General features: G+C 38.0%; 2 protein-coding genes across 3 annotated transcripts in view; both read left to right on the top strand.

Annotated features, from left to right (window-relative positions):
• Positions 1-913: 913 nt before the first annotated feature.
• LOC131880443 (FMRFamide-like neuropeptide 18) lies at positions 914-9684 on the top strand. Of its 2 annotated transcripts, none has more exons than XM_059227085.1 (4): positions 914-1058; positions 8022-8077; positions 8144-8271; positions 8372-9684. In XM_059227085.1, the coding sequence occupies exons 1-4, from the start codon at positions 931-933 to the stop codon at positions 9233-9235; spliced, it is 1176 nt and encodes a 391-aa protein (XP_059083068.1). In that variant the 5' UTR covers positions 914-930; the 3' UTR covers positions 9236-9684. The 2 variants fall into 2 exon arrangements, with proteins under 2 accessions (XP_059083068.1, XP_059083069.1); XM_059227086.1 differs by lacking the exon at positions 914-1058 and adding an exon at positions 7486-7783.
• A 2988-nt stretch (positions 9685-12672) lies between these two features.
• LOC131881063 (glutamate receptor ionotropic, kainate 2-like) overlaps positions 12673-14105 on the top strand; it is a 32307-nt gene continuing 30874 nt past the window's right edge. Inside the window, exon 1 of the mRNA XM_059227822.1 lies at positions 12673-12910. The gene's annotated coding sequence lies outside the window, so the exon portion shown is untranslated. The remainder of the gene's footprint in view (positions 12911-14105) is intronic.

Here is a 14105-nt window from a genome sequence, read left to right as displayed (position 1 = left end):
CAGCTCTAGCAAAGAGACTCGTCCTGCGAAATTCTAAGAAACCAATAATGTTTTGTTCTTTCTAAGAGACTCGAGTCCGACCAATTTCTCCAAAGCGATTGAAAGACTCGCGTGCACTCCGACTCGAGTCCGGACTCGCCCCAGCACTAATAAATACGACAGAGTATCTAATGTATTGACATTTCATCTCAAGACGACTTGGATGAGCTTACGTGTAGGTTATTGGAGTAACTAATGCTTCAACGATTTGGTTAAGATGAGCCATAGTAAGACAAGGAAAATGCTTACAGATGATCTGTACTACTTACTACCTTACAACCCCAAAATCGAAGATTTGAGCAAGTCAAATGTAGATGAATGCTTTTGTGTGTCGATGAGTGACGAACAACGAAAACTAGAACAAAGGCCCCAATCTCTTTCACGGGATCTTCCTTGATGGTGGTTAAGATTAGTGATCCCACAGATCTCTTTGGATCATTCTCAACTATTTCCGACATTTGGTTTTCTGCTGAAAACATGAGAATTGTTTCGAGGATTACACTGACAGGAAAAAAATGAAAGGCTCAAAACATTAAAGAACAAGCCACGGATCTTGAATCACCTCATAACCGCTTGACCTCCGAGGCTTCGACAGAACCCGTTTCATTGCAAGTATCTCGACATATGTTCAATGTTTCCTTTTAAATGTTCTAAAAGGAGAGCTCTCGAATTCATGATGGGATCCAACAACGAGTGAGCGACCCTTAAACGGATGGATCTCTCGAACCTTTAACAAAAGAAGCATGAGAAGTGTTGCTAATGGTCCAAAATATGACATCTCGGTGCATAGAACATATCTCCAAATAGATTATTATCGTATCGAATGTCTACACCAGGAATGATCGAGACATCGCATGCTTGAGCAATCGAAACAATCGAGGGTGTTCAAGAATGGTTCTGCGTATAAATGGGCGAGGAACACCGAACCGAGGTCAGAACCAGGTGAAAAGCCAAACCATTCAGCCAACCACCCTTGAAGAAAGAAAGCCTGTTGCTTGGTTCTGGGGAGAAACTCTGAGGTGAGTCCGATTTTCGGAAATTACTGGTAATTGAAACGACATGAGATCTTGTATTTGGGGATGAAGCTAACTTTCCTTCCGACAACGAGATTTGAACTCACGCCTTACAGAGAGCAGATGACTGACCTGTTTGTGCTGCCTGCAGGAAAATATCATTTCAAAACGAATTTCAATTTACTGAGAAAAACACTTTTGTCATCTGCGCTGGTTTTGCGACTAATTAGTTTTCTTTAGAGTAACATTCTGAAATTGCACTTTTTACATGCACCTTTTGTTTTCTATCTTATGATACATGATTTAATGAGTGATAAAAAACGTTTCTTATTGTTTGATCCTTTTATCGCCCTTCTTTACCTTTAAACAAACATCTGGCTCTTGAAAGAGGATTAGCAATAGAAATATTTAAGTTCACAAATGACAACAACATTTCGTACCAACAGGCCAATACTCCAAAAACAATATTGCGAATTAGTTGCTTATAAGTTTTCAAATTTGGCCCTTCCAATAGCATATTTTTTGATTGGTAAAAAGTCTGCACTGGTATATTTTCAACGCCAAGTCAACCAAGTGAAATAATTCTACATATTTTTCTCTCTCTTCATCTGTGACTGAAATCCATTTTTTCAGTCGTTAGTGAAAAAACCTACACACTCAATGGACGTTGTGTTTTTGGCTTGAGATATTTGTTTATTCAGCATTCGAGAAGTTGATATGCTTATGTTCGAACCAACCCCAATTTGCAGTTAATGATGGTCTTTATTGATTGTAAAATTGCATCAGGGTTCATCTAAATTAGAAAACCACTCGTCGTCCAATTCACGCTCCAAACCAAAAGGTAATTTTGCATCTCATTGGAAGAAACATTTGAATGAACAGTCTTTTCACATTGAACCTTCAGGCAGGAAGCAATAAAAGTGGAACAATTTTGTTCCAATAGACTTGCTGATGTCTAATTCATATCTAGTAAAGGTGTCTAATATCATTTGAACATACTTCTAAGTTTCTATGTCTATCAGTGTTTTTTTATCCTACCTTCTCTTTATGCCTTTGGACATATTCCTGAGAAAATGAAGCAGTGACATTTTCATAGTTTCCTTATAAATTATATTTTAGCGGGACAAAATCCTTGAGTAAATTTGATGACTTCGAACCTCTACAGGCGCGAAAAAAACTGAAGTTCAATGGTTTTGATTTTTGAGGAAAATACGCACAAAGAGACGGTCAAAATATGCATTATCCATTGTAAGTCATAAAAGAGGTTGATTCGCATTTATTGCAAATTTCGAGTTTTGATGCATATTTTGGTTTTTGGCGTATGCAAATTGAAATGTAATGTAATAATGATTTATTGCGACTCTTGAGCATGCCATTAAATAAAATGTATCAACGAGAGTGTAGAATCATAAACAAGGAGGCAAAAATGGTTGCTTTTAGTGTAAAGATGGATGAACTAGATGACTAGATATTGATATCGCAGCACATTTGGAATTGGTTCAGTGCACATTGGAATAGTAAAAAGTGAGTCCAAAGTTTTACCAAATAGGTGGGAAGAGGTGAAAATGGAGGTGAAGAGATGAAAATATGTAAGTGCATATTTTGGCTAATTTTTTATGCATATTTAGTGGCTAAAATGGAGGCTTCTAATGAATATTTTGGCCGTCTGAAGTCAACACAAATGAAAGTCTTTTAAATATAAGATTATGTATTGAAGCATGTTATAATCTTTAATAGAGCAAAAAGGAAGTTTCTTGTCTTGGTTTCCTGGTTTCAAGAAGGGTCTGCGTATTGTGATGTGATCATATTTAAGTACATTTAAGTTTTGACAGAGGGTGAAGTGGCTCCATATATGCGTAGAATAAATCTCTATAGATGTTTCATGGTTCATACACTAAGTTTGCAAAAATAAGAAATACTCTCTCATCTTTGATGTCTTTTTGTCTCTATGTAGGAATTTCAATAGTGTGTAAACTAAAAACAAATCTGAAACATCCGCACGTACGATTCATTTTAACCTTATCAATTTAATGCCATGATTCCGTGCCCGTTTGTTAGCGACGAGTAACACCAAAAAAGAATGAGGTATCATGAGATCCAGCGATTTCACTCCAACTGACCCTGAGGAAATTACTGAAAGAGCCTACTTTCCCGTGGAACTCCCATTCACGATTGGGAATGATGAGATCCCATTTTCACGCATATGCCCTCCCTTAGTAGGTAGCTTTCAAGATTGATGGCCTTTGTTGTTTGCACTCGACTGCCAGTAAGCATTCATATGAAATGAATACTTCGCTTTAACTACTCTCAAGGGTAAGCCCCAGTCAACCCCCTTAAAGAGTTCTTTGGGTTACAATGCTAATGAAATTACTCAATCTGTCTACCTAACCGCGAATGTTTATTCAACAAAGAGGAGGAAGAAGACACAGCAAGGATCTAAGAAGGCAGGAACATGCGCTTTTGTAGTACTAGTGATTTAGTGTTGTATTTTCCGGTAAGAAAAACAACGCATAAAAAGTAGAATCTCTTCTGAGGACTTCCTTGCCAAGAATTTGTAGGACACTGCTTTTCTCAAAGTGAAAAAGAGACTGAGAAAATCAGCTAAGCGATGAAAAGTGGTCTAAACTTTTCACCTTGAAAGTGCTAAGAGTTATTGATGTACATACATTGAAATGTGTCCTTTACGCATTGAAGTCGTCACATCATCAATAATAATAATAATAATAATAATAATGATCTTTATAGCGACTCTGTCATGTCAGTATGTCAGAGGTGTAAAAGTGCAAGTATAATCATATAAAGAGATAACTAAAAGGCTAAAAGAATAAAAAGGTTAGAATGCTATTAGAATAGTTGACTAGAATTTGAAGTCACAACAAAAGATGACGAGAATTGCCACAATGAAAATGTGGAAAAAAGTGAAGGAAAGAGCTGACCAGATCCACAAACTATTTCGTTGGTGGATTCGAAAAAATATAAAATCAATTAATGACTACAAGTGTTTCAAAATTTCTGATCTACCCTACATTCAATGGCTAGTCAGATCCGCCAACAATAATTCGTGGGTGGAACAGATATTATATGAATATTAAGTTATAGAGAGATATAATTTTTAACCTTGATCTGTTTCGATCATGTTTCTTCGTCAACAGAAAAGCAAGCTCCCACAAAATCATAATTATGTCATCGCCCGTTTTTTTCCAATATTCCCTGCGGAAAAGTGGAAAAAACAAAAAAAATATATGTTTTGGTATAAAGATAGCATTGCTTTCATCCATCCGTCTCTTGTTCTTTTTTACCAACAATTTCTATTGAAACGAGATCGTTCATAATGATTTTCGTTAAGCTTACACATTTGAATGCATGTCACAATATCGCCATGTTTGCAAGGGCTTATTTTAGTGTTTTCCCTGCGATTACACTCGTCTGGAATCATTTGTCTTTGGCTGAAAGCATTGCCTTGCATGACTGGGATGAATTTAGGTGGCTTGAGCAATTAACGAGAGCGGATTCGGATGACAAATGACATTCATATCGACTGGACAAGGGGTATTCATATTTACCTCGAGTGATATCTTCATGTAAAACAAACATGACATGTCCTTGAATTGGCAAAATATTAACAATAAGCTCATGTTCGGGCCAAGCTTTACCCTGAAATGAGCCATCTTACAAAAACATGGCCAGGGACGTACGTAGATTTGACCTGAACCCGAAATTGAAGAAGTGAATCGATGAAGTTTGCACAGAATTTCACTCCCATCAGTATTTTGCACCATTCGAATAGTGCAATGATTGCATTGGAATCAGTGCAAAGTAAGTGAAGGTAATAGTTAAGTAGAGTTTGCTTTAGTGTCAAAGCCAAGACTCTAAGATTTGTCCGGAATCAAATTTCAAACAATGTTGCTTGTAAACTTGGTGCATGAGATCAGTTCATAAATCCCCGAAACTAAAACAAACCAGCCAAACTTTGTCTTCTCGAACCTTTCACATAACTTTTAGATAGATTTTACAATTTTTTTTACCTTGGTTCCCTGGTTTAAAAAAGTGCCCTCCTCCATGAATATAATATCTTTAGTCAAATGGCTGCCCGAAACTAAAGTCCATACAGTAGCATTATTGTACAATAAAATGATATTTGTACGATAAAATAACAGGTCGAGTTTTGACAGCTCAAAATAGCTCAAAAATGTTACGATAATGAACGATCAATGGCCGATTCCATCCTCTTGCAAAACCTTTCTGTGGGGAAAAACGAAAAAGTTATAATCATTGTTAAAGTCCAGTTCATAGATCAAAGTAGACTGTTTCCACCTTGGAGGAAAAGCCACCCACTACAATGACAAAGCGGCAAAACGTCGTTTGGAAACCAAGATAATGATTTGCATTGTGTGCAAATTAAGAAAGACGCCTTTACGGACAACACTTCCTTGGTTGCTTTTAGTCCTGTGAGAGAAATATTGAATCCGTTCCAGGTACTCTACTGAATTATTCTTTGATACTTTTTCACTAGTATTTTCAATGAAATGTCACGGTCCATCTATTTTAGTTAGAGTCAATATCAAAACACAGTTTGTCAAGAAATTCAACCATCCTTGGGGATCATTAAGGTTTTATAGGGCGACATCAAATAGATTTTTTATCTCATATCTATACCGCCCTTTGTATTCTGTCTCAGCCGATTGATCCTTTCAGGCATGCAAGAAATGAAATTATCCAAAATCGATCAAACTGTTTTTGATATTGACATTTTGAAATGAAATTCTATCCTATCCAAAAATATTTACATCTTTTTAAAGCAAAATTACACCGTAAAAAGCTCCATCGATATGCTCGACAAGAGAGTTATTTGAACAGCATTGAAGATATTGACTCATTGAAGCGGGAAAGGAAGATGACGTCATCGTCAAATTTTGAGAGATCACTCCTACTTTTGAGGCTTCATATCTCTTTGCTGAGGGATTAAATTGAGGGTTCAGTTCTTTTATCCATTAAAAAAATGATTCATGCAGGTAGGCATTTTTATAAACTGTCTAAGTTTCACTCATTAACATGCATAAAAACTAATTTTAGAAGAAAAAAGTCGTTTTGCGGCTGATTTTTTTTGTATTTTAGAATTTCGTATTTTTGCAATAAACTTTTTGAAACCTTAGAAACTGTTATTGTCCAATATTGAGATTTATATCTTGGATTTTTAGTACCTCTACTGTTTTGAAAAGTGCCCCAATGACCTCCCAAAATTTGTGCTGCTTTTCATCGTCCAGCTGCTACTTCAATGTGTCAAAAGTTTCGAAATAGTTTGCCAAGTTTTTCTTTTTCTATTTCTTTTGCCAAAAAATCACACTCGCGAGTCTTTTTTCTGCACAACTTGGCTTATCAAAAGATCACCTGACTCTTCCAGAATCTCACAAAAAGTATCTAAATTGATTTGAGAGCGACGATTCACGAATGGAGTTCGGAAAAACAATCATTTTGATTGATTTTGTGTTTTTGGGCCTTATGGGTGAAAAGCTGTATTTCTGTTTTGAATAGGGGAAATATTATTTTGTTGCTTCTTGATAAGAAAAAATGAATAACTTTAAGCAACACATCAACATTTTAGTGTGTGATTCAACCACTGGAACCAAGCGTCTCCATCCAACATTTAATGATTATAATCAATAAAATCACTGGATCTGTATTGTTAAGGAATAATAATGTTTCATGAGATGCATTCTCGCAATTCAAAAAAGCATTCATGTTTTCTAATGTCACATTGTTTAAAGGCAAGATCATTTCAGCATTTGGATGTGTGAGACTTGCGAACCTTGCTTTCTTTGCATTTTTTGAGAGAGTACGTATACTGGTTTAGGTTGATTTACTTTTTGCTTTTGTAATCGTGATAACAAATCCATATGGGCTATTTTTCGCGCCGCAATCTGAATGATGGTTTTAAAGCTCTAAAGTCAGAGGTTAAGTTTGGGCTTTCCCCAATATATGAATTGAGGTGAGTGGATTTTCAAGCTAAAAAAACTCCAAATACTTTTGCCAAGGCCAGAACTAAATAATTTGCACGTCTATTTTGACACTGAACTTCTACCCAAAAGTTGAAGATTCCAAAATACTTGGTGCAATTCAAGCTTGCTTCTCTAATGTTCAGGATTCAACTAATTGATTAGGTTGCAATTTGTTGACATAGTTGCATTTCACGTCATAAAGTATTTAGGTGCTTGAATTTTGAGATCAACAATTGTTATTCTCAAATGCAACAACTATTGCTTTCACTTGCTGAAGAACAAATTAGCGAGAATAGTGCGAAGGCACTAACAATCACCTGTATTCAGTCCCATAAGTACTAAAAGCAAGCTACTCCTGAGAAGTAATTAGAATATGAAAAAAAATAAACGTAGAACATTTCAGTCATTGTTCAATTATTTCATCACTTTTACCAATTGTGTTAAACGTAGTGGGAGAGGTCTACATACTGATTCTTCCAACCTATGCAGTTTCCTCACAGCTAATGGTGAGCCTTTATAATAAATAAATGAATGAGTAAGCAGGTGAGTGAATGAGTGAATTGGGCGTGGCGAATCTAATCCAAAGCAAATTTAACCGTTCCACCGCATTAGCTATGTCTACAACACACCATTATGAATTCATTTCATTTCTGCCATTCCCAGAAACAATTCCGTCTCTCATTTCAGTAAATGGCTGTAGCAAGTAATTCATTTCGGAATTGAGAATTGAGACGAGTAGGTTCCAAAGTTCCAACTATCGAAGTTCTGTTTCTCCCCTAAACTTGACAAGTTGCCAAAGACATATAATGGTCGTTTTATTGGTTCCTTCATCGCAATGGCTGAAGCAGGAAAAAAGGGATGATGCTCCTTTGGTCAAGAGAAGAGAGAAAAGCATCTCATGTTCATGACCACAATTCAAACGATGGCCAACACATCTCGAGAGTAATACTTCATCAGTGTCATTTCGTTGCAGCATTGGAACTGTCCCTCAAACCCTCGTTTACGTGACTATGCATGGAGTATACTTCGGTAGGGACATTTTTTCACAAAGGTAAAAAGAAAATGGTTTCAAAAGAATTTAATTTGTCTTTCTAGTCCTACTCTTGATCCTGCAAGTTGTGTCATCCCAAAGTATTTGTGAGTTATGTTCACCGGATTGTTCCGCTCTTTGTGATCTTGACAGCTTGAGCTTTTTGGAGTGTTGCCAAAAACGAGTGGATCCCGTAAGTCTCTCCCCCTGCCCCAACCCCACCCCAAACCCCACCCCATCAAATCCATTAAAATCTCAGAGCTACCATGACATTACCCATATTATTACCTCAGGGTGTTTTGGCCGTGATCAATGAAGCTTTGCTCAAACGTATTCCGGAGGAGGCCCTGGAGTTCTCACCCCAAAGTGAGTTGTTTGATGACGAGGCCAACTATGACCCAGAGATGAGCCTTCAATCCGTGGTTCCACATGTAGATCTCATTCGTGTTGGTCGAGGAGGCAATAACAGACTTGAGTTCCAAGACCTCACCCGTCTTGGCAAACGAAATGGCCAAGACCAACCCGAAGTGACTGCAATCTCATGGAGGAAACGCCTAACCGACTCGCTTCGCCTGGGAAAACGATCCAATAGCTATAAGAAACGAATTTTAGATGGTGCCATGAGACTGGGAAAAAGGGCCGGGCTTGGGGACTCCATGCGGCTAGGCAAACGGTATCCTATTACAGACTCGATGCGGCTCGGCAAACGCCCTGCGCTGACTGACTCCATGAGATTTGGCAAGCGCCCAGCTCTAACAGACTCCATGCGATTGGGCAAGCGTCAGTCGGTGGGGGATAGCATGAGATTGGGAAAGAGGTCGGATGTGGTGGACTCCATCCGACTGGGCAAGCGGGAGTCCCTGACCGACTCCATTCGTTTGGGCAAGCGAGAACCCTTGACCGACTCCATCCGTTTGGGCAAGCGGGAACCTTTAACTGACTCCATTCGTTTGGGCAAGCGAGAGCCTTTGACCGACTCCATTCGTTTGGGCAAACGGGAACCCTTGACCGACTCCATGAGGCTCGGCAAGCGTCTCATGACCGATGCGATGTTGTTCGGCAAACGGGCGCCTTTAACCGAATCTTCAATACGGTTGGGGCGCAGTGTTGGGGATTCCATGAGACTGGGAAAACGGTCGGTGGATGAAGAGATCTAGATCTTGGATGTGTTCTGTATGATGTTTTCTATTCAGGGGAGAAATGTTTGTGGAACCTGCCTTGTCATCAAAATGAAGCCCTAAACCAAAAAGTTGAGACTCTGATGCGCCCATTTCATGCGATGAAGATTTGCTTATTCCATTGTCAATGCCTCTTATGATTGTGTTTCATTGATGGTTAATGATGTTGTGAACGATTAGTTTCGTTGTTAACCTTGTTCATTGTTGTATTGTGGTGGTTTAGAGTGTAAAAGAGGTTGAGTGATCCAAATCTGACTTTGTTTCGTCAAATATATAAGATCGTTGAAAATTTCCTGAAAATATAACTCGTACACCCACATATAAAGAAGATACATACGAATGTTGACAACGTTTTCTTGTACGCTATGCAAATTGAAATTATGAATTCAACATGGATAGATCAAATGGTTGCAATAAATCCGATTCCAGAAATATTTCAGGCACTTGCAAACTGGTTTTTCCAAAGGTGCGCATCGTTTAGTTCGCATTAAACTACTTTATTTCATTTCTAGATCCAAATTGCTTTTTTATTTTATTACTCTTCACGGGAAGAAAAAATAGGATAATGAAAAAAAGAACCTTTTTGCTGATACTTAATTAACCGCTACATGAATCATATTTCCTGGATATTAAAACTTCTCTCCGATTAGCAAAAGAGGCCATTTCTTATTGGGAAATTTTAGGCAAATCAATCATAATTATTGGATATTTTCATACGATAAATATTAATTCCACATTCATTCCTTTAAAGATAACTTTCACCAACGAGTAGAAAAAAAAACATGGCAATTGGTACCTTATGAAATGAACAACAGGCTCAAACTTTATGCAGATAGCACTTTTTAGAGCCAAAACTTGGCTGCAATTGGCGTGAGTGATTTTTTTTGACATATTGGACTTGAAGTGAGATTAAATTTAACACCGTTAATAAAATGATGGATAACTTAATGTCAGAGATAATACACGTCTTGGACTAAGAATTAACTTTCCTTTCGTTCATATTTGTGAAGATTTAGTTACAATCATGAATATCAAATTGGGGACGATCAAGACATCTTTAGGGAATATATGAGAGTATCTTGTGAGGCAGTACAAAATATGCATCGAAAAAAAGGAAAATATAATATTGTACTATAGTACCGATAGTACAGTCGTAGAGAGAGAAGCGTTTAAGTCATCACAAAGTACTCCTTAAGTTGCTGTCTGTCTAAAAATACAAGAATCATCAACGTTGCTCACGAACTTATTAATATAGTCGCGTTTGTAGGGTTAGGAAGGAAAACAGGAAAGCAACTTAACACACAACTTAACACACGGGTAAATAGCCCTTTAGACAAATTACGGAAAGGCGATTTGAAAGGACATTTAAAATAATGACTTTACTCAATGTGCCCTCCTTCAGTCGAAATAATGGCCAAAAACCTATCATTCGAATGGCGAACGACTTCCTGTGGAAGACCAATTTGTGCGCAAAAATATGAGAACGTAACAATTTCAGACTCTTTTTTTCGATCATTTTCTTGGTCATTAAACTCCAAATTGATGAAAGCATAATATATTGATTCTTAGCCTTATTTTGACATCCTTTTTAAAGATCTTTAACGCGCGAAACAGTGATCCGATGACAGATTCAATGCAGTTTATTATACTTTATTGATTTTCAGGAATAGTGTGATGTTTAGGAATAAACTTTAGCAACAACGAACTTAAATATGTAAAACCAAGGTGTTTTTTACCTTTTTAAGTCAAATTTGGGAGAAGATAACCAAATCGCAATATTGGGAAGATCTTTTTGCATTAGGCGTTTTTCTAGCTAAATTGATAAATATTGGTCGGATTTGAATATTGATTTGATTGTTGCGACGACTTTCCTTACCATTACTGGGAATGGCTTGACCAAAATTGAACATAAACATGATTATCAATCTTAAGAATACCTTTCAAGTTTATAAATCAGTGTTTTTAGATGAAAAGAATATGGGACTCTTGTTCACTTGGTTATTTCCATTTAGTCGTCAAGTAAAACAGAGCGAATTATCCTTCCACTTCTAGTGAAAGATGACACCATTCCTAAGCAAACAAGGCAGCAACAATAACTGAAAAGTAAACATTTTTTAAGGGGCAAAGATTAAAAACAGAGTCCAGTCGACTAGCTTGCAATTTGAATTTGGGACCCCACTAAATTTCGTATTTTGCAAAACCATCCAGAACGATAAAGTAAAAAAAGGTGTCATATTTGTTGAGACATATCATTTCATGATTACGAAGCATTCAAATGAGTTTAAAGAGCAATATTTAGCTCAGAGCTACAATATGCCTACTTTTGGTTTGAGGGGCATTCCAAGAGTGAGAGCCATTTTTTCATAACAAGGGCACCACATTACTTGAAATTTGGTCAAGATGCTCCTGAAACAATTTTCTTCAAAGAAATATGATGACTTTTAATACGATTGGGCCACAAGGCTTCATTTAGAGCGAAGTTGTCAATCTTCCTTTGTATCTTCCTTTGGATGGGGTATGTTAGACCAAATTTTTCAAGTTTACATTTCCATAAGTGCACAGGTTACGAGGAGGGAATGAATAGATTGCTTCAGACAATCTCTAAACTTTTACCAACGATATCCATTAATTTGTTCCAAAGTTAAAAAGTGCATGCAACTAAATATTATTCAGCACTTTCAAGATGGTCATTAATCATTGTAAATCACTTTTAGGATCAGCTCCATTATTTTGATTAGATCCCTTACTTATGTTTCATCCTGTGCGTAGATGTAAGTGATGGTCAAAAAAGCGGCCTAGACTTGCTCTGCAAACTGTTCTTACGTTGAAGTCCGTTCATTTTGACCAACGTAGCCAAAACCTGGGTTGACAAATGCTCGAATCAATCTTGTTCTTACTTCTTACGACAAAACTACGAAAAAACCCGAGCTGTTCCAATACCCTACTTTTAGAAAAGCCCTTTCTCCAAAAGTAAATGTTTATCAACATCGTAAGTCCATCTATCTAACAAATGAGTTACTCCTCACATTCCATATCAATGACACTTTTGGGTATGAGCCATGATAGCCATTTAAGTTACGTGTTCACAGAGTGTAACCAGGGCCAATGGATTAATGAAGGCCAATAAAGGTTTGCATTGAACGTCTATGAACGCGAGTCCATCCCACTGAAAGTCTTTTAACTATGGCGAGAAATACTGCTCCACCCGAAATTCTCGTTGGAAACTAGCGCTACACTTCATTGCTCCCATGTCCGATTGGTCCCAATTCCAGAATCACCAGGATGTGCCACATCCCCAACTTTAACTTGCGGAGATTCTCCGTCTCAGCAGAATCTTTCTGCTCGAGCCTTTCAGAATAGGAGCAATGTGAGAGGGTGTGCTCCACATCTCACTTGTCCGCGTTGTCCTTGAACGGTGTTTTGTGGCTTGGAAAGCCGTTGAATGTTGACGCGAGAGTTCGACGCAAGTCGACAAAGAGATGCGAAGGAGTGAGGTCGTTTCGAGGCCAGACTCGTGTTCCTCTTCGATGCCAATCTTGAGGTTCTATGTTCGTTGCTCAACTCCAACATTGTGACTGGATCCGAAACTAGGAAAGCGGATTACTGTGTGGTTTTGTGCCATCAGTCGGAGAAGTCTAAGATTGTTTAATTCAGGTATGAATTGATTCGTATATTTCAAGTGATCCTTTCACTTATTCAATTTCTGACATTTGTACATGTATAGCATACAGTGTTCGTTGACGATTTTTGTTTTCTTTATCATCGTGGTAGCATGTTGAATGCCACAGGCGGCCTTATTACTTACCAAAGTGACACCAATTTCATTTGGAAGACCAATTGCTCTAGGCAATTGACGTAATCATATTTGGTGCCCACCCTAAAGTACATGAACCAACCTTGGGAATAGCTGTTAGTAGAGCCAGATCTGGGCTCCTCTTTTGGGGGGGAGAGAGAGGGAGATAGATACATTAATATCTTGACCTCCATCATGAACTATGGAAATTGCTCAGCCAAGCCACAGTCTGAAAATGACAACCATCATTAGCATTGCCATTCATCATTGCTGGATCCTGGGTTGGCCGACCTCGAGGTCTCTTTCACCCCAGGTCCATAAATGATTCTCTGTGGATTTATCCGGATTTGCTCTGATGAATCCTAGCAATTAGCCGGGAGAGATGATGAAATATCCTCATTTTTAAAGTGTGTTCCACTTGCGGAACATAATGGTGTCGTTCATTGAAGATACTCGTACACGGGAACGATGCTCTTTCATCGCTCTTGTCAGAATTAGAAAATAAAGGCACCAAACCTAGAGGAGTATTCATCATTTTGCCGCGGGTTAAAAATTAATCTCATCAAAATCAAAACTTCCTTTCACTTAAGTAGACATTTAATGTTTTGAACCTTTTATTTAAAGAAACTCCATCGACTGACCAATTCATGAACAGGTTTTTCAATGGCAGTACAATAGAGAAAGCGATTAAGCTACTGCAATTCACTTTCAAATTGCTCTAACAGACGCATGATTCCAAATACCCCTTTTAGCGTGTTCCAAAAAAGTCTCGAGCAAGTTTGGCTGGCCAATGGATCCTCTAGTGGTAGAACCGCTATGGTTCTAAACCACATGTGCAAGATGGTTGGGGCTTCTCGATACATTTGAGGCACACATTGTTGTCCCATTCTGAGCAAGAACAGCAAACGAGGAGGCCAAACCAGTTGTTGTCTTTGGGTGGTTGACTCCAAACGCGCTTTTGGAAATGAATATCATGCCATGAGCCACAAAAACGTGAGGCTGATGCTCCCTTTTTTTTAAATCGTAACGGTACGAGGAAGACGTAGAAGAAGAGTG

This window comes from Tigriopus californicus, chromosome 5, assembly GCF_007210705.1.
Source record: "Tigriopus californicus strain San Diego chromosome 5, Tcal_SD_v2.1, whole genome shotgun sequence".
In the NCBI taxonomy this organism is placed as follows: domain Eukaryota; kingdom Metazoa; phylum Arthropoda; class Copepoda; order Harpacticoida; family Harpacticidae; genus Tigriopus; species Tigriopus californicus.
The sequence above is the reverse complement of the archived record's forward strand: the minus strand, read 5'-3'. Positions and strand labels throughout refer to the sequence as shown.